This window comes from Oryctolagus cuniculus, chromosome 4 (assembly GCF_051225735.1).
Source record: "Oryctolagus cuniculus isolate XC-2025 breed Fujian yellow rabbit chromosome 4, ASM5122573v1, whole genome shotgun sequence".
Lineage (NCBI taxonomy): Eukaryota > Metazoa > Chordata > Mammalia > Lagomorpha > Leporidae > Oryctolagus > Oryctolagus cuniculus.
In genome coordinates, this window is record NC_142870.1 from 96,170,683 (window position 1) to 96,190,838 (window position 20,156).

General features: G+C 44.5%; 1 protein-coding gene across 1 annotated transcript; it reads left to right on the forward strand.

Annotated features, from left to right (window-relative positions):
* Nucleotides 1-60: 60 nt before the first annotated feature.
* Nucleotides 61-19,918, forward strand: DNAJB11 (DnaJ heat shock protein family (Hsp40) member B11). The gene is made up of 10 exons (XM_002716458.6): nt 61-332; nt 4,680-4,836; nt 9,500-9,597; nt 12,158-12,290; nt 15,732-15,874; nt 16,364-16,446; nt 17,053-17,110; nt 18,083-18,194; nt 18,640-18,799; nt 19,473-19,918. The coding sequence occupies exons 1-10, from the start codon at nt 265-267 to the stop codon at nt 19,535-19,537; spliced, it is 1,077 nt and encodes a 358-aa protein (XP_002716504.1). The 5' UTR covers nt 61-264; the 3' UTR covers nt 19,538-19,918.
* The last annotated feature ends 238 nt before the right edge of the window (nt 19,919-20,156 follow it).

The window sequence follows — 20,156 nt, forward strand, 5'->3', positions numbered from 1 at the left end:
TGTGCTGATTGGCCCTGAGGTGCCGGCCGCGTGTGATGTCCTGGCCAGTGATTGGCTCTCGCTTGCTGGGGGCTTCTCTCGCCGGGACTCGGACTCCCGGGAAGTGGTCTGGCCGGGAGGGGGGCAAGCCAGCTGTCTCTGCGGGCCGAGCGAGAGGGCCCCCGGCGTAAGACGGCCTCACAGGGCCGCGTGGGCTGGTGAGCAGACGCGGCGGCAGAGGAAGCTGTGAGGAGTGCTTGGGCCAGGGTCCGGCGTGGAGGAACCATGGCCCCGCAGAACCTGGGCACCTTCTGCCTGTTGCTGCTGTACTTCATCGGGGCCGTGATCGCCGGGTGAGGAACTGGCACCCGCGGGCCCGGGGTTGGAGCGTCAGCCTTCGCTGGGAAGCGGCAGGGTGGGCACTGAGGGGGCGGTAGGAGAAGCGGCTTTGCCAGATGAGGGAGTGGCGAGAGGGCATCGCCGCGGGACGGCCGTGAGTTGGTAGCGTGGGACAGGCTAATGGGTCGGGGAGAGAGCTGTGCGTGATCCCCGTGAGGGGCTTTAGATCCAAAGGCTCCATAAAGCTAAATTCGCCCGGAGGAGTGGGAGTTGGATGCAGTGCCAAAGACGGCGTTTGGGGGGCGGAGTGAGTTTGAGGGGGAGAAGGGGGCTGTGAGCGGAAGCAGTGTCGCCGGGTGCTAGAGAGGGAAGGGGGCGCCCGGCGGTGACTGCCAGGCAGAGATTTAAGAGGTGAGTCGCTGTGCCCTACTGAACCGAAAAACGGAGCCTGCAAGGAACCACGGGGAGGCTGGCATTAAAGTGAGAGGGTCGTCATGCCGGGCCGAGTGAGCAGAGCAGTGGGAAAGCTGCAGGGGCTGAAGGAATTGGGGTCGAGGAAGCAGACGGATCCGTTGGAGAGCCTTGTAGTTCCCAGCTTCGGAGCCGGTCAGCCTAAGCCGTCCTCATGCCCCGCTGTCTCTCTCCATGGTACATTCTGGAGAAGCTGGCTTGGCTTTTGAGCGGGAAGAGAAGTTCTCCAACAGGTGGTGAACTGGGATTCTAGCCTACGCTTGTGAACTCTGTAACCTCGAAGGACCCAGCTAAGTCCTCGTCTCTAACATGAGAATAATAATGTGCTACCCTTAGGCATGCACTAGGAACAGGTGAGCTCTTGAGGGTCCTCCCAGGCTTTAACAGGACCCTAAAAACCTGGCAACCCAGGAAGTGGTGTGCCAGGGTCGTATTTTGGGATGCAAGGAAGAGCAGACCTCAGTTTCTAGCAATTTAGAGGTTATTTTAAATGGGAAGGTACTACCTGGTAGGACCTTAAGTGCTTCTTAATCTCTTAAAAGATTTTAAAATGACTTTGTTGTCGTTTTTCCTTTTAAACATCTTCAGTTTCTGAGAAGTTAACTTCTAGATAGTGCTTTCTGATTTTTTTCCTTAGTATGTTTTTGTTAGTAATTTTTACACTTAAAGTAGCAAGTAAGGTGTTTAATAAAACATCAGTATAAATATTGTTACTAGTGGAGCTTTGAATTTTGGTTATTCATACAGGCAGCTCTTGAGCACTGTAATGTTGTTATAACTACCGTTGCTACTGGTGCTTTAAATCGTCGTTCTTGGTAAGGGCTCCTCCTGACTATAATGTTGACACTGAGCTATACCAGCCATCTTTTTCCTGCGTTTTTTGAGCTGCCATTTAACCATTTTCATATCAAGTACCTTCTAAGTAAGTCCCACTCATACTGTTAGCCCTTTTGCTATGAATTTTAGCATTTCTTTTGTTTGTTTGGTTCTTATCTCAAGAGATGTGAAGTATACATTCTGAGATTAGAGGAAGAACACCCATAATTAAGACTCATGGAATCCCTCTGGGTGATCATTTTAAAAACTAACACATGAAATAATTAAATGATTTTATTTCCTAAAGTGTAATCAAGAACTGTTGAAATTTAAAAAAAAATATTCTGTCATGCATCATCAGGAGCTTGACATCCTGAGCGTTTTTCCCTGGTGTATTTTTAAATTATCAATTAAAAACATGTAGTTATTCACGTGAATGGCAGTGTAAGATTTTCCATGTGCTGGCTCAGTCCCCAAGTGGCCACAGCAGCCCAGGCTGGTCAGGTGGAAACCAGGAGCCTGGAACTCCATCCAGGTTTCCCATGTGGCACTCCGATATGGGATACCAGTTTTGCTCCTGGCAGCTTACTCTGCTGCACCAAAATGCTGGCCCCTAAAATTCTTAGTTGAGAGCGGGCGTTTGACTTAGCAGTTAAGAAGGCCCCATCTACCATTGCAGTGCCTGAGTTTAATGTGTGGCTCCAGATCCCAGTTCTAACCTCCCATCAGTGTGGACCCTGGAAGGCAGTAGAGGCTGCCTCAAATTATTATTGAGTCCTTGCCATTCACATGGGAGACTAGGTTGAGTCCCCAGCGCCTAGCCGCAGCCCTGCCCCAACTTCAGCTGTTGGCAAGCCTTCAAACAGTGACCCAGCAAATGGAAACACTTGCTCTCTCTCATTCTCTTTCTCCCTCTTTCTCTCAAATACATATTTTAAATAAAACAATAAAATGACTGTTACTGCTAAATCTTTATGGCTGTTGTGAATAACTTTGCCGTCTCTGTTACTGAGAAAATATTTTTAGAGCAAATTTTGATGGCTCAAATGACTGTGGCAGAAGGAGCAGATGTTTGTGGGCATTTTTTTTTTTAATTTGCAACATGATTTTAGGATTTATTTTGTTTGAAAGAGTTACAGAGAGAGAGAGAGAGAGAGAGATCTTCCATCTGCTGGCTCACTCCCCAAATGACCGCAATGGCCAGGGCTGGGCTAAATCAAAGCCAGGAGATTATTCTGGGGCTCCCACATGGGTATAAGGGCCCAACAACTTGGGCCATTTTCTGATGATTTTCCAGGTACATTAGCAGGAAGCTGGATGGGAAGTGGGGCAGCCAGGACTTGAACCAGCACCTTTATGGCTTGCCAGTGTCACAGGCAGTGGCTTTACCCACTGCACCAGAACATCAGCCTCAAGCATTCTTATTTCATTCAAGGAATATTTGTTGGTCTTTTCAATGGGCCAGGTGTGATCCCTGAAAGTTTATTATACCTTTCCGTTACCACTACTTACAAAGTTCCCCTTTACAATTGATTGCACTCTAGCACAATTCCTAGCAGTAAGTTCAGTAGATGGCCATCTTTTGTACCACTTCATACCCTATGCGTGTTCACAGCTGCAGAGACATAAAGGTTTCTGTATATAGGCTTTAGCCATGTCTGTAATAAAGGCTTGACTTAGACAAACTGCAGTAACTACTAGGAATAAATGCAAGATTGATAGTCTTTCCCTTTCAGCAAAACACACCATAATTCATGCATCCAGATGAATGTTATTCTCTCTTTAGAGTTATATTTGGATTTAGTGTAACTTCTGTTTTAACCTCTAAAGTTAACTTCAATCACCTTAACAATGCCAAGAGCAATACTTTTAGGACATTTATGTGACATTATTTTTTTGAATAATGAAAATTGGAGGTTATTTGACTTTTAGAAATAGTCAAAAGTCATTTGGAACCAAAATAGGGGTAAAAGGGAGAGTTAATTTGATATATGGTTATCATCCCAATACAATGTCTGACCATAAAATAAAAAATTGGTTTTTTGTCTGAAATTTTTTTAAATAAAAAGATTTATTTATTTATTTGGAAGTCAGAGTTACACAGAGAAGGAGAGGCAGAGAGAGAGGTCTTCTATCCACTGGTTCATTCCCCAATTGACCACAACAGCTAGAGCTGTGCTGATCCGAAGCCAGGAGCTTCTTCCAGGTCTCTCACATGAGTGCAGGAGCCCAAGGACTTGGGCCATCTTCTACTGCTTTCTCAGGCCATAGCAGAGAGCTGGATTGGAAGTGGAGCAGCCAGGACTTGAACCTGCGCCCATAAGGGATGCCAGCACTACAGGTGGCAGCTTTACCCACTATACCACAGCGCCGGCCCCACTCTTGTCTGAATTTCTAAAAGGGGAGTACCGCAAGTGTTGCAGATAATCTAACATTGTCCAAAAAGTCCATAGCCTACCATTGTGATCCTTTCAAAATGTAAGACTCCTTACACATTCTGATGTGTTCTATTTTAATCATTCTTTTTGTGTATAGAGTATGTGTGTGTCACATATACCTTCAATTTTGTACTTTGCTCAGAAACAAACCTAAATGTAATGGGAGTGGGTGCAGGGAGGAGCTGTTCACTTTTGAAAACTGTAAGGAATAGGGACCACCATTTAGCTTAATGGTAAAAATGCCCACATCCCACATCAGAGTACCTGGGTTCGATTCCCAGTTGCAATTCCTGGCTCCAGCTTCTTGCCACTGCTAACCCTGGGAGGCAACAGTGATGGCTCAGTTGAATTCTTGCCACCCATGTGGGAGACTCGGATTGCAATCCCGGCTCCTGGCTTAGTTGTGACTCAGCCCAGCCATTGTGGGCATTTAGGGAGTGAACCAACAAATGGGAGCGTGTTCTCTCTCTCTCTCTCTCTCTTTCTCTGCCTCTCAAATAAACAAATAAAAATATTTTAAAAATAAGACAATAAGTCTGTGATGGATTAAAAATTAATTTAAAAATTGGAGAATAATTTTTAAAAGTACAAGTGTAAGACATAACTCTTTAATGAAATACTCTCCACCCTTCTCAGGCGTGATTTCTATAAGATTTTGGGGGTACCTCGAAGTGCCTCAATAAAGGATATTAAGAAGGCCTATAGGAAACTAGCCCTGCAGCTTCATCCTGATCGGAACCCTGATGATCCACGAGCCCAGGAGAAATTCCAGGATCTGGGTGCTGCTTATGAGGTAAGTCAGGAAAAAAGATAAATAGCACATAGCACAGAAACACTCTCTTTCGGTCACTTCTGGTTTTAAAAATAAGCAATAGATGAAAGTGATATTTGATGCTACTTTTAGTAGATTTTACACTCATGTTAGTGGATACCATCTCCTGCCTTTTTCATGTTATTTATTTTAATAAGGAGAATAATGTTTAAAAATAATGAATAAATGTGAGTAAAATTGAGATATTGATAAGTAGACTAACTGATCTATTGATCAATGAATTGGGAGCTAGAGCCAGATTGAAACAACTCTTATGTGAGAGTTGCAAATGCCCATGCCCATTTGAACCAGAAGGACGTAACGCAGGGCAGGGGTAAGATGACATAGGACAATGGATGGTCTGCGTCCTTGGGAACAGTGAGGATTGATGAGGACTAACTAAAGCCTTTTTGTCCCATTTCAAGGGAGTAGAAGTTACTCAGCCCAGCTAGTTTTTGCCATATATACATGCAAACACTGTTGCCAGATCTAATTTTATAAAAGAAATCATACATACAGGTTTTTGTATAAATTCTCCAGATTGTAAAAATTTTGGCAGCTTGATCAATTCCTTTTTTTTTTTTTTTTTTAAGATTCATTCTTTGAAAAGCAAAGTGACAGTGAGTAGAGACAGAGAGAAATCTTGCATATGCTGGTTCACTCCAAAATGGCTGCAACAGCCAGGACTGGTCCAAGCTGAAGCCAGAAACCAGGAACTACATCCCAGTCTCCCCAACAGGTGGTAGGGGCCAAGGTACTTGGACTGTCACCTGCTGTTGTCCCAGACACATTAGCAGGGAATTGGATCAGAAATGAAGCAGCTGGGACTCAAAACAGGCGCTCTGTTGTAGGATGCAGGTATTGCAGGTGGTGGCTTGCCACTGCGCAATGCCAGCCCCTAAATTTCTTTCTTATGCAGATAGAATAAAATGCAGTCATAGTTTGACTTTTCAACCTCTAATCTAGAGGTCAAAACATTTTCATGTGTTTCATCTTATTTAATCATCACTAGAACACCGTGAAATATAGTAGAGCTGGGTCTACTTTCATTCTTGTTTTTTAAAAAAAACCCACACAAGGGGTTGGCGCTGTGGCGCAGTGGGTTAACGCCCTGCCCTGAAGCGCCAGTTGGAGACCTGGCTGCTCCACTTCCGATCCAGCTCTCTGCTATGGCCCAGGAAGGCAGTGGAGGATGGCCCAACCCCTTGGGCCCCTGTACCCATGTGGGAGACCTGGAGGAAGCTCCTGGCTCCTGGCTTCGGATCAGCACAGCTCCAGCCATTTTGGCCAATTGGGGAGTGAACCATCGGATGGAAGACCTCTCTCTCTGTCTCTCTGCCGCTCCTCTCTCTGTGTAACTCTGACTTTCAAATAAATAAATCTTTTTTTTTTTTTTTTTTTGACAGAGTGGACAGTGAGAGAGACAGAGAGAAATGTCTTCCTTTGCTGTTGGTTCACCCTCCAATGGCCGCCGCGGCCAGCGCGCTGCGGCCGGCGCACAGCGCTGATCCGATGGCAGGAGCCAGGAGCCAGGTGCTTTTCCTGGTCTCCCATGGGGTGCAGGGCCCAAGCACTTGGGCCATCCTCCACTGCACTCCCTGGCCACAGCAGAGAGCTGGCCTGGAAGAGGGGCAACCAGGATAGAATCCAGCGCCCCGACCAGGACTAGAACCTCGTGTGCCGGCGCCGCTAGGCGGAGGATTAGCCTAGTGAGCCATGGCGCCGGCCCAAATAAATAAATCTTTAAAAAAAAAAAGTCACACAAAAAAATTAACTCCAGAAGTCATCAAGCTAAAACTCTTTTTTTTTTTTTTTTTTTTTTTTGGTCAGGCAGAGTTAGACAGTGAGAGAAAGAGAGAAAGGTCTTCCTTTTTCCATTGGTTCACCCCCCAAATGGCCGCTATGGCCGGCGCACCACGCCAAACCGAAGCCACGAGCCAGGTGCTTCCTCCTGTTCCTCCATGTGGATGTAGGGCCTGAGCACTTGGGCCATCCTCCTCTGCCTTCCTGGGCCACAGCAGAGAGCTGGACTGGAAGAGGAGCAACCGGGACAGAATCTGGCACCCCAACCAGGACTAGAACCCAGGGTGCCGGCACCCTGGGCAGTGGATTAGCCTAGTGAGCCTTGGTGCCGGCCAAGCTAAAACTCTTGAATTCAAGTTGAAATTCCTTCATACTGAGAAAGCTGAAAGCAAATCTCCCCCGAATATTTCAGTAGTACAAAGAACTCAAAAGGAAGGAATCCTGGGCTTGGTATTGTGGTAGGCCCAGATGGAGTTCCTCTCTTATGGCTTTGACCTGGCCTAGGCTATTTGGGGAGTAAACTGACAGATGGAAGATCTTTCTCTTTCCCTGTCTCCCTCTCTCTGCCATTCTGCTTTTCAAATAAATACATATATCTTAAAAAAGAAGAAGGAATCCTAAGCCCTCTTCAGAGATGGGGAACCTTTTTTCTGCAAAGGGCCATTTGGATATTTATAACAACATTCACAGGCCATATAAAACCATCAGCTTAAAAATGAGCCTGCCATAGATTTATTTGAATTTATTGAATTTGGTCTGGTGGGATCAGACCAAATGATTTCACTAACTTTACACAGCCTACAGGCTGGTCATCCCCTACCCCTATATGAAAGGAACTGCTGAACTGAAGCAATGACTAACACCCAGGTGAGCCCTGGAGCTGCTGGAGTCTTCCTTCATACCCTCAGGGATCTTTTAGGACACAAGTTCTTAACTCGGGGCCCCTGAATACACTGAAGAGGGTTGATGGCCCGGGTACTGTGTACTGTTTTATTTCTTGTTGATTATACGGATTCCATATTTTGTGCTGTATTTCTCATGAATATTCTGTTGTTTGGTAGGAACCAAGCACTCAAATATTTTCTAGGGAAGCTGAATTAGCTTGCTGTCTGAAGAATCTACTATATTCTTTATCCCTGACCCCCAATGATCATAGATCATTGATGAAATTGCAGTTTATTAACTGTAACAACCTTTCATGTCCCTAGTTCAAATTTTATTTATTTATTTTTTTATTTTATTTTTTGACAGGCAGAGTGGACAGTGAGAGAGAGACAGAAAGAAAGGTCTTCCTTTGCCGTTGGTTCACCCTCCAATGGCCGCCGCAGCTGGTGCACTGCGCTGATCCAATGGCAGGAGCCAGGTACTTATCCTGGTCTCCCATGGGGTGCAGGGCCCAAGCACTTGGGCCATCCTCCACTGCTTTCCTAGGCCACAGCAGAGAGCTGGCCTGGAAGAGGGGCAACCGGGACAGAATCCGGTGCCCTGACCGGGACTAGAACCCGGTGTGCCGGCACCGCAAGGCGAAGGATTAGCCTAGTGAGCCGTGGCACCGGCCACATGTGGGTTTAAAATAACTTTCCCAAGGCTGGCGCTGTAGCATAGTAGGTAAAGCCGTCACCTGCAGTGCTGGCATCTCATGGACACTGGTTCGAGTTCCAGCTGCTCCTATCCCAATCCAGCTCTCTACTGTGGCCTGGGAAAGCAGTAGAAGATGTTCCAAGTCCTTAGGCCCCTACATCCATGTGGGAGACCCGGAAGAAACTCCTGGTTCCTGGCTTTGGATTGGCCCAGTTGCAGCCATTGTGGCCAATTGGGAGTGAACCAGTGGATGGAAGACCTCTCTCTCTGCCTCTCCTTCTCTCTCTGTGTAACTCTGACTTTCAAATAAATAAATAAATCTTCAAAAAATAACTTTCCCTTCAGCCTTTTATCTAAATAAAAGTTTATGTATATTAAAGAAAGATTTAAAAATTTTTATTTTCAAAGGTATATATGTGCAAATTTTAAAGAGTATGGAAACTTCCTTTGTTTATACATTCTTTAGTTTCATAGAAATAGTAGACTCAATGCAAAGGCTTCTAGCCATCAATGTGAATATAGTTTTCTAAAACCATTAAAACTTAGAAAATTCTTCTTCCACAGTGAAACTGACCTTGAGCAACTTTCATAGAGCAGTGTCCCTTACTCATCTCTCTCTGGTTCAGCCTTAAGATATTGTAAATTTAATATACGTGAAAAAGGCAGATAACATTCTTTGAAAATGGGTTTCTACATATACCAGAATGTGGAAATACAGAATATAGACCTGCTCTGGAAGGCCTGGCATCTGACTCAATGTGCCAGTCCCCTCACATGTGTGGGGGATTGTGGATGGTGTGGACATGTGGGATCTGTTCTGATTTATTGCTCTGTCACTGGTGACAATCTGTCATGGGCGTGTCCTGGTGTATAGTTTAGAAAGATAATACAGCATGCTGGTTAACAGCCTAAGCACTGGATTCAAACTGCATGGGAAGAGGGATCCATCTACCTGTTTCCACCTGGACTTTCACAGCCACATCCCTAATCTCAGATATAATTGTTGAGTGAGTCTGAGGTTTGATAATATAAAACTAAAAACATGAATCGGACAATGTGGAATGGACAATATACCAATAATTTAGTCTGTTAGGGAAAATAATGTATAAACAGGCTTTAATAGCATGCATAATGAAAACTACATTTCCCTAAAATCTTAGTTACAGTGTCAGAGTCAAAAAACAAAAAACATGCATGTGAACGAACCTTAGCTGAATATTAACAACTCATGATCTTTTCTTCTGCCGGCTTTTATCCCCAGGTTCTGTCAGACAGTGAGAAACGGAAACAGTATGACACCTATGGTGAGGAAGGACTAAAAGATGGTCATCAGAGCTCCCATGGAGACATATTTTCACAGTGAGTGATCTGCCCATTTGCCAAGCATTCGTGTCTGAGAGTGGATCACTTAGTGTTTATTAAAAAAAGTTATCCGTACTCCCTAGTTCAAAAGCTTTTGAAGATCAGTTATCATCCCCCTTGGGGGAAGACAGTTGTTTCACAAACTTGAGGAAGAGAGATGGCACCAAGAAGGCTGTCCATATAGCTAACCATATCAGTTAAATCAACCCTGACAGTTTTGGGTGATAGATGCCAGAAACCAGTCCATCATCACCTGTTTGCTAGCTTGGAATCTCTGAACATTAAGCAAAATTTTTCTCATAAGCAGAAAGAAAAAAAGAAAACATTCCCACTGCCATACCCAGAGCTGCCTTTTTCCTGTCAACCAGAAGGGGACGCTGATGATAACAAGCATTGTGGGAAGGAATTAGGGTAGAGGTTGCTCATTTCCTGGCGTGCACACATTTCTGGGAGTCCTGATGGCTGGAATAATAAACACTTCTCCTAACCGCTTTTTAAACTCTGATTTGTTTGATGATGCCTGTACCAGGAGATCTTAATCTTGGGTTTCAGATCTGAAGTTATAAAAAAAGATGTTTGAATTTGCATTTTTATGGAGAGAAATTTCATTGCTTTCTTCAGATTCTCAGGGTTCTGTGAAACTTTCTAAAAGAAGTAAGATCCTTGGGCCGGCGCCGTGGCTCAATAGGCTAATCCTCCACCTTGCGGCGCCGGCACACCGGGTTCTAGTCCCGGTTGGGGCGCCGGATTCTGTCCCGGTTGCCCCTCTTCCAGGCCAGCTCTCTGCTATGGCCAGGGAGTGCAGTGGAGGATGGCCCAGGTGCTTGGGCCCTGCACCCCATGGGAGACCAGGAAAAGCACCTGGATCCTGGCTCCTGCCAACGGATCAGCGCGGTGCGCCGGCTGCAGCGGCGGCCATTGGAGGGTGAACCAACGGCAAAGGAAGACCTTTCTCTCTCTGTCTCTCTCTCTCACTGTCCACTCTGCCTGTCAAAAAAAAAAAAAAAAAAAAAAAGAAGAAGTAAGATCCTTGTTGCATACACTAGCTTCTCCCATTTAGTATTTGGGGAGGACAGTAGATTTTAGGACTGATAAAGATGTATATGTCTAAGAAATGTGACTAGGATGACTTTCTCTCCACCAGGATTGACATGATTGTTGTGTCCTACTAAGCAAGTGCTTGTTCCCATTGGCTATTCATAATGGTACCAAGGGATGCCAGAAAGAAAAAACTACTCCTGCCACCACCACCCTGTCCTCCCTCCTCACTGTCTAAGGTTTAGGGACTCTATTCACCAGGGTTGGTTGGTGAAGAAAGGAGCTATATAGTCGTCATCTTCACTGTGCTAATATCTGAAACTTCTGTATAACAACCTGTATTGGTCAGTTTTTTGTTAGTGTAACAAAAAATATGAGGCAACCTAACTTTATAAAGAAGATTTATTTTGGCTACTGTTCTGGAGGTTCACAGTCTGAGCGCAAGCTGTCCCCATTGGTTCAGCCTCCCATGATGGTGCTCTTACATTTGGAGCTCAGGACTCAGTGGCAGGAAGCCTGTGTATCTGTCACGTTGGTGTGGTATTTTTTTTTTTAATATTTATTTATTTGAAAGGTAGAGTTAGAGAGGCAGAGGCAGAGAGAGAGGTCTTCCATCCGCTGGTTCACTCCCCAAATGGCCATAATGGCTGGAGCTGTGCTGATCCGAAGCCAGAAGCCGGTAGCATCTTCCAGGTCTCCCACATGGGTGCAGGGGCTCAAGCACTTGGACCATCTTCCACTGCTTTCCCAGGCCATAGCAGGGAGCTGGATCAGACGTGGAGCAGCTGGATCTTGAACCGGCACCCATATGGGATGCCAGCACTGCAGGTGGCAGTTTTACCTGCTGTGCCCTCGGCACCAGCCCCTGTGTGGTCTCACAAAGTCACCAGGGTTTAATCATGAGGGCTCTACTGTAATGACCCAACTCAGTCACTTCCCAAAGGTCCCACCTCTGAACACCACAACTGGTATATTAACATAAGACTTGAGGGACTCAACCCCTAAGCTCAGGGGGATAAATATTCAAACCATACCAACACCAAAAATTAACATTAAGATTAGAGCACCTATACAACTAAAGTTCACTGTATCAATCTCAAAGTGGTACATTTGTTACTTAGAAAAATTAATTTTGATCTTATAAAGAGGTCAGAACTTTCTTTTCCTCAAGGACTACAATTTTACTAAGAGTGATAATTTTTTAGCTTATTTAACTGCATACCCAAGATTTAATGAGTACTTAGTACTAGTAATTATTTCATCAATTGAGTTCAGCATTGAATTCATTGACAGTGTATGCTGTACCATGTGCATGGGCCAGATTGTATTAAAACCTAAGTTTTTTTGTGGTAAGGAGGGCATTGAAGCTGATATTGTGTAAATTAAAAATTGTATGACTGCAATGTTTTGAAAAAGTTGAAAATTTTACATTGGTAGGAAACAAAATGTGAAGAAGCCTGAATAATTTCGAGATGTAAACTCTGAGTACTTTTCCTGATGATTTCACATTTTTCTCTAGCTTCTTTGGAGATTTTGGTTTCATGTTTGGAGGAACCCCTCGTCAACAAGACAGAAATATTCCAAGAGGAAGCGATATTATTGTAGATCTAGAAGTCACTTTGGAAGAAGTATATGCAGGAAATTTTGTGGAAGTAAGTTCATTATGACTCCCATAACTCGTTTTTTACTGAATCTAATAAGTTTCTATATACCTTCTCTGTCTTTTTTTAAACTTTTTTTTAAAGATTTATTTATTTATTTGAAAAGCAGAAGCAGAGAGAGAGAAAGAGGTCTTCTGTCTGCTGATTCACTCCCCAAATAATCACAACAGCCAGAGCTGGGCCAATCCAAAGCCTGGAGCTTCATCCAGGTCTCCCACACGGGTGCAGGGGCCCAGGGGCTTTGGCCATCCTCCACTGCTTTCCCAGGCCATAGCAGAGAGCTGGATTGGAAGTAGAGCAGCTGGGACTCGAACTGTTGCCCATATGAAATGCCAGCACTGTAGGCAGCAGCTTTACCCACTACGCCACAGTGCTGGCCCCTATGTTCTCTGTCTTGTAAAAGGTGAAGAAGAGTGATCAGATGCCCAGAATTGAGTTAATCATAATCCTTGGATCATGATACACTGTTATCATTGTTTAACAACTCACAACCAAGACCAAAAACTAAACCGAGATCCATGACTTAATCGCCCTACATGCTGTTTTCTTATCCTGTTCCTTTTCCTCTCTTCTGACATAATTGCTATCCTGAATTTTGTCCTTATTCTTGTTTGTTCTATTATATATATATGTATTTTATATATGTATATATATACACACACATACATGCATGCTTGAGTAATACCATTTTGGTTTTTATTTTGTCGAAGAGGGATGCCATTCATTATCTTCTGGGCCTGGCTCTATTATTTCTTACTGTTTCATGTTGTTTTTGTCTTCCTTACCTCCTTATGCATTGTCATGCTTGTTTAGGTTCTTGATCTGTTTTCTCTAGTACATGTGCTTAAAATATATGTGTAACCCAGTTTATTGTCTTGGGGGACAGGGTTTAGTTATTCTGGCCTTTGAGCTCATTCCCATATGGACATCAACAGTATCTTTCCCTGTAGAGCATGTTGGGGTGAGTCTTTGCTCAGTGGTTTTGACTGTGTTGTGTCTGTCTGTCCTTTCAGTATTTTGTTTGGTGTCTAGGGTTTTCTGTGGAGTGGTGCAAATAGTACTTGTCCCAAAGCAGTTCGGAAGAGGCCAATGCAGAACTCCAACTGCTTTTTGCTAGTATCGTCTTGCTGCCCTGACTGGGGTGTAGGCACTACCCGACCCACATACTAACTCTGGGATGTTCTCGTGACATCTCTGTGACTGTTTCCTGGAACCTGTGTTTCCTTGTAGTTTTTCTAGGATTTTGGAAGAGCTGGCAGCCTAGCTTCTGTGCCATCTTGACAAGGAACATCTTCTTAGTTGTGACTGTTGCTCTGAACATTTGAAAGAGAGCTAGCTAGTCAAAGAAGATGTGACTGGCTCGTAATACTGTTGTTCAGACCGCAGGATAGAAGAAAGGGGCATTACAATTTCTTAGGTCTTCTCCACACATTGAAGAGGTTGTTTAGGTAGGAGAAACAGTGGAGCCTAATTAACTTCCACCTTCCTTTCCTAACCTGCTGTTCTTCAGTTTTTGTTAATACGCAAAATACAAAAATAGTTCAGAAAGTTGTGGAGGGGTGGATGTTTGGCCTAGTGGTTAAGACACTCATGTCCCATAAAGCAGTACCTGAGTTGGAGCCCCAGCTCTTTGCCTAATTCCAGCTTCTTCCTGATGCAGACTCTGGGAGGCAGCAGTGATGGCTCAGGTAGTTCCTGCCACCCACATGAAAGGCTGCTCCTGTCTTCAGCTTGGCCCAGTTCTGGCCACTGTGGGGAGTGAACCAGTGGATGGGACCTCTCTCTTCTGTCTCTATCACCATCTTCCTCCCTTTCTCTAGCTCTTTGTCTCTCTGTCTGCTTCTCAAAGAAAAAAAATTAAAAGTTCCTGAAAAATTGTATGAAAAGATAAGTGTATTCTGGTATAAAATATTTTAAAGCCATCCATCCATACAAAAGGTCTTAAAAAGTTCATGGAGAATTTATATTATGAAAAAAGCTATGCTTGAATTTAAAAATTTTTTTTCAGCAAAAAACTTAACTTTTAGTTCCATTTTTCCCTGGACTTTTTAAAATACCCATGTATATTACTTTTTACAGTGAATGCCCCCCCCCCTTTGTAATATAATCATGGGAAAAATGTGAATACCCTTACTATTTAAAAATGTTTTAAGAAACGATTACCTTAAGAGATAGGGTATGATTAGAAGCATGGACTTTGCAAGTAGTCTGCTTTGTTTGGAACTGTGGTCCTGCCATGTATTAGTTATGTGACCTTGGACCTGCCACCTGGTCTGTAAAATGGAGATAACAGTACCTACCTCACAAGGTTGCCGTGAAGATTAGGTGAATATGTAAAAGTTTTTAGAGCATTGCTTGGTATGTAATAAGTGCTGTAAAGTATTTGCTCTAATTCCTATCATTGTTAGGCTTTATTCTGCTGACCCGGGCTTTCATACACTGGTAATCCTTAAGGGACTGCTCCAAGCATTGGTGTCATGCTGCTGCGTGAGTATGCGTGCACCTCGTGATTAGGTGTTTGACTAATTAAACAGGCAAAAACAGGGATGTACTTCTTCACATATATATCTTTTTTTAAAAAAATTATTATTTGAAAGGCAGAGTTATAGAGAGGCAGAGAGAGAGAAAGATGTCTTCCATCTGCTGGTTTACCCCCTAAATGGCTGCAGTGGCTGGAGTTGGGCCCATCCGAAGCCAGGAGCCAGGAGCTTCTGGGTCTCCCACGCAGGTGCAGGGGCCCAAGGGCTTGGGCCATCTTCTACTGCTTTCCCAGGCCATATCAGAGAGCTGGATGGGAAATGGAGCAGCCGGGACTCAAACTGGTGCCCATATGGGATTCCAACCCTGCAGGCGGCAGCTTTATCCACTATGCCACAGCATTAGCCCCTATATTAATTTCACACACCTCGAGAGATCAGAGTGTTTGATTGCAGTCAGCTACAAAGAGATGGCAGCTATGTGTTTGCTATGTGTTAAGGTATCTGAATGGAGATAGCACTGGAAAACAGGCCAGGGTCGGGTTACCTAGAACAAGGAGCTGTCTTCATTGGGATCAGACGGCAGCCGCACACCAGCCCTGAAGGCTGTGGTTGTTCTTCAGGGGTTGTGCTTTACAAGGCCTCGATTTCAGCAGATGTAATTCTGTAACTACCGCAGTCGGGCTCACAAGTGCTGACATTATAAACCTTACTCTGGGTCTCTTCTTCCCTACTCCGCTCTCTCTTTACCTCTCAAACTTCAGAATTTGAGTCATTTAAATATGTGTTTGCCTCATTCCTGTTTGTGCTCCCCAGGGAGTCCTGTGAGCTCTTGGTCTCTCTGAGGGATGGCTTGTCTGGGAAGGGGCAGCTCCAGGTCCAGCCAGTGGCCAGAGCCCTGGTTGGCTGAGGTCCCCAAAGACAGTGAAGCTGATGTTGTTTATGCACTTCTTAGGTAGTTAGAAACAAACCTGTGGCAAGGCAGGCTCCCGGCAAACGGAAGTGCAACTGTCGGCAAGAGATGCGGACCACCCAGCTGGGCCCAGGGCGCTTCCAGATGACCCAGGAGGTGGTCTGCGATGAGTGCCCTAACGTCAAGTAAGTGAAGCATCTTCTTGGTTCCGCCAAGAAACACTCGAGTAATCGCTTTTGTCTAATGAGGCGTCAGTGGTCCATCCCCAGCTCTTTCTCACTCCCCTTACCATGTTCTACCGAAGGATAGAGCAGGAATGGACATTTTAACTTTTTCCAGAAGTGTTTCTTCAGAATATGCGTATCTTTAATGTTTCTGAAACAGTAAGCAGTGCTGTCTATGTCTGAGTAGACTTACCAAGTGCTGAGGTTTCATTTTCTTCCTGCTTGCATAGCAGAGCAGTCTTATGTGTTTGTGTACTATATAGTAGTTCTGCCCTAAGTTTGGACATTTAGAAGGTGTAAGTGGATTTCAGAGGTCTTTGCAGAGGAGAGGTACACTGTAGTCTTCCAAGAAAAAGTCCTGATAACATAGATAACACTTTAATTATCTGTATCTTGGGTTTTCATTTGTATCTTCATTTTGTTTTTCTTCTTAAATTCTCTTTGTCTTAGACTAGTGAATGAAGAACGAACTCTGGAAGTAGAAATAGAACCTGGAGTGAGAGATGGCATGGAGTACCCCTTTATTGGAGAAGGTGGGATATTGATACTGATGTTTTATGATCATAACTTTCTGCTCTCCACTTACGAATATTTGTCTCACCCCATATCCTAATGGCCTCGTAGTGAATGCATATAAAATTCACCACACATGGAGAATCTTTTCTGACCATCACGGTTAGTCACCTGAGGCGGTGTCATTACTATTTGTCCTTCAAATATCATGCCCAAAAGTTACTATCAGGTGGCCTCAATTTCACCAGAATTTAAAGTGTCCAGACCTTTATGGATTAATTTTAACTTGACAGTGAAAGAAGATTCGCTGCCAGACTGTACCTTTGGGCTCAAATTTAAAACTCTAAAAGGATAAAAGCTTTCAGACTTCAGGTTCAGGGCATCAATGAATCATTCTTTGTTTGAGAAATAGGTCAAGTTATTTATTACCATGCCTGAGGCACAAAGTGATCTTATCTTCACTAGTAATCTGAAACGCTGTAACCGGGCAGAGACACTTCCTTCACAGATAAACTTGACAGAATCAATGCCAAGGTGGTGGCTTAAAAGAATTCTCTCAGCTGCCAAATAGATTTGTGGTATTCGACTTGTGTGACTTACGGTATGCTGTCATCTGTTCTGACTAGGCGAGCCTCATGTGGACGGGGAGCCTGGAGACTTACGGTTCCGAATCAAGGTTGTCAAGTAAGTGACCTAGTTCCAGAGGCTTCTCTAGCCCCTGCTTTCCGCAGGCATCAGAGCATCCAGTGTTCTTCTCTGTTCCGTGCCCTGAACGAGTCTTTGTAACTCTTGAACAGTACTGAAAATGTGGGGTTGGACCCCAGGATTGAGCCCCCTTTATTATTTACTTAGGACTTACAAGTCCAAAAGATGTCTTAAGGAAAAAAATTGATAGAACAAGTAAGGACTTGTAAAAGAGAAGCAAACAAGAATAAAAGTCAAGGAGAACTGAAATTTTAGCTGAGGATCTCTGGCACCGTGAAAGAATGGGGGACTTTTCCCTAAGCACAAAGTACTGCTTCCTGGGCCTCGGGCTTTCTTGTTTATCCTCTCTTGTTACCACCTTGGAAATCAGTGAAGCCTCTGATCTAAAGATCTGCTGGAACAGGGTTCCCGCTGGCATCTGGAGGAACGGCCTTCCACTGCCTGAGACCTGTCCCTCACCACTGTCCTTAGTCCCTGTGATCTCCCCCAGCCTTCCTTCCCGACCTTGTCTTTCTCATCACTTCCCAGAGACACTGGCCCATGCGCTGCTCCTGGAATAAGCCTGGTAACTTCTCAAGTCCTTGGCTCTGCAGAATTTCCCTCACCTTGCACACACCTCATCTGCCTCTCGAGGCAGCTCAGAAACCACCACAGCCACCATTCCTGTTGCCCATCCCCCAGCCGCCACTGCCAGGAGTTGTCACTCTCTCTTTTCCATTTTCTAATGACAGTCCTTCCAGTTGTACGCTTTGGCTTCTGATTGAGAGCACCTAACTGTAGCGTCTGATATGTGACTTCATTGTCTTGCTTAATACTGCACAAAGGCATCTCCAATAAATGCTTATTGTTTGAGAGAGCAATGTTTATCTTTCTCTAAGATGTTTCTAACAACTTGTTCAGTGTTCCTGGAGAAAAAAATGGAAGTTAATCATTTTTACCTTGTGTTTTTAGGCACCCGATATTTGAAAGGAGAGGAGACGATTTGTACACAAATGTGACAGTCTCACTGGTCGAGTCTCTGGTCGGCTTTGAGATGGATATCACTCACTTGGATGGTCACAAGGTAAACGGACCAACCTTCCCGTTTTCTATTCTTGCAAAGCCTCCCCTGGGTGGCTCTTGAGATGCTTTTGGCCATTTCAGTTATTTAGAACCACAGGGAACCCTTTGATGCTTTTGCTCTGCCTTCCTGCCTTAGGTCACTGCTGCCCGCCAAGCAGCGACAGCCACAGGCCTTCAGCTGTTCTGCGTTGGTGGCACAGCCTTTGGTAGTCATGTCCTTACAGTTTCCATTGGCGAAAGTGTGACTTCTTCACTTGTTCATGTGTTGATTTTTTCTTTGTCTTTTTTAAAACCTTCTTTCTTTGACTCTCATGTCCTGTTTCACTTGTCCCTTCATTCTGTCTTTGCTGAGCTGTGACACTAGTCTGTGCACAAGCGCCCGCTAGAAGCTGTGTGATATATCCCAAGTGGACCCGTCCTCCTCAAGTCTCCCTTTTGCTTTCCAGGTGCATATTTCCCGGGATAAGGTCACCAGGCCAGGAGCCAAACTGTGGAAGAAAGGGGAAGGCCTTCCCAACTTCGACAACAACAACATCAAGGGCTCTTTGATAATCACTTTTGATGTAGATTTTCCAAAAGAACAGTTAACACAGGAAACCAGAGAAGGTACGGGGTGTAATGAGTGCGCGTGTGTGTATGAGAATAAGGTGGCCATAAACCCTGCAGGGACGTGAGACATCAACCATTAGCACTAACGGAACACAAGAATAGGAATGGACTTGACCGTCTTTGTAAAGGCAGTGTTTAAAATCTCCTGTTGCTGTGTTACAAAGGCCGTGTAAACTAGACTTGGAAACCTAGGAAGTGGTATGGTGCATGGGGGGAAACAGAATCACTTGTAACAAACGAGGTGGACCCAACTTAAAGCGAAGATGAGCTACAGAGCAGCTGCGTGAGAGCCATGGGGGAGATGCCTGTGAGGACTGGTTGAAAAGAGGGCCCAACTGGGGAACTTAAATAGTGAAAGAAAGGAGTGTGGTAAACGCTGAAAAGAGAACAAGGAAGAAGCAGTGGAAGACTTAGCTGAAGAGTTTTCTCTCTTTGATCCCACAGGCTTTGTGGCTTTGTGGGCCAGAGACACAGAAAGCCACAGGGACCTGTGGGTCACACGGGAATGTGTGGGATAGCCCATGAAGTTGGAGACTGGTAGTTTTTGTTTGTTTAATTCAGATCCATGGTTGTCAGAAGGTCCTTTGTGAGTCTCTTCATAAACATGTTCTCCAAATGCCACAGAAGGCACATGTTTTCTAATGTGGTCATTTGTCCATTCTTTCTTCAGGTATCAAACAGCTACTGAAACAAGCATCGGTGCAGAAGGTATATAACGGACTCCAAGGATATTAAGAGTGAATAAAATTGGACTTTGTTAAAAATAAGTGAATCAGCGATATTTATTATCAGCAGGGTTTTTTTGTGTGTGTTTATTTGCATTATACAAGTTTGTCCTAATTTTTTTTCTAATGATCATCATGAAATGAATAAGAGGGTATAAGAAATTTGTCCGTTTGCATTCAGACAAGAATGACCAGCATAAGGTTTACTAATACCTCTCCCTTTGGGGATTTGACGTCTGGTGCTGCCGCCTGAGTTTCAAGAATTAAAGCTGCAAGAGGACCCCAGAAACAAAAGAAACTCAATATAGAGGGTTGGAGTTCACTGTTAGCGATTCCATTTAAAATGCCAACTGGAGAAGTCTGTTTTTAAATACATGTTATTGTTATTTTTTTCTTGACTCCTGTTTTTTCTCCTGTGAGTTGGGTTTTCCTCCTCCCGTCAAGCAGGCTGGATGCACAGCATACAAAAGAATGGTAAAGATCCAACCCCCATACAAGTCAACACACATGGCGTCTTCTGCAGAGGAGCTGGAGGAAACCGAATAGAAATTGGGGTACACAAGGGGCCGGCGCTGTGGCGCAGCAGGGAAAGCTGCCGCCTGCGATGCCCATATCCCATGTGGGCGTTG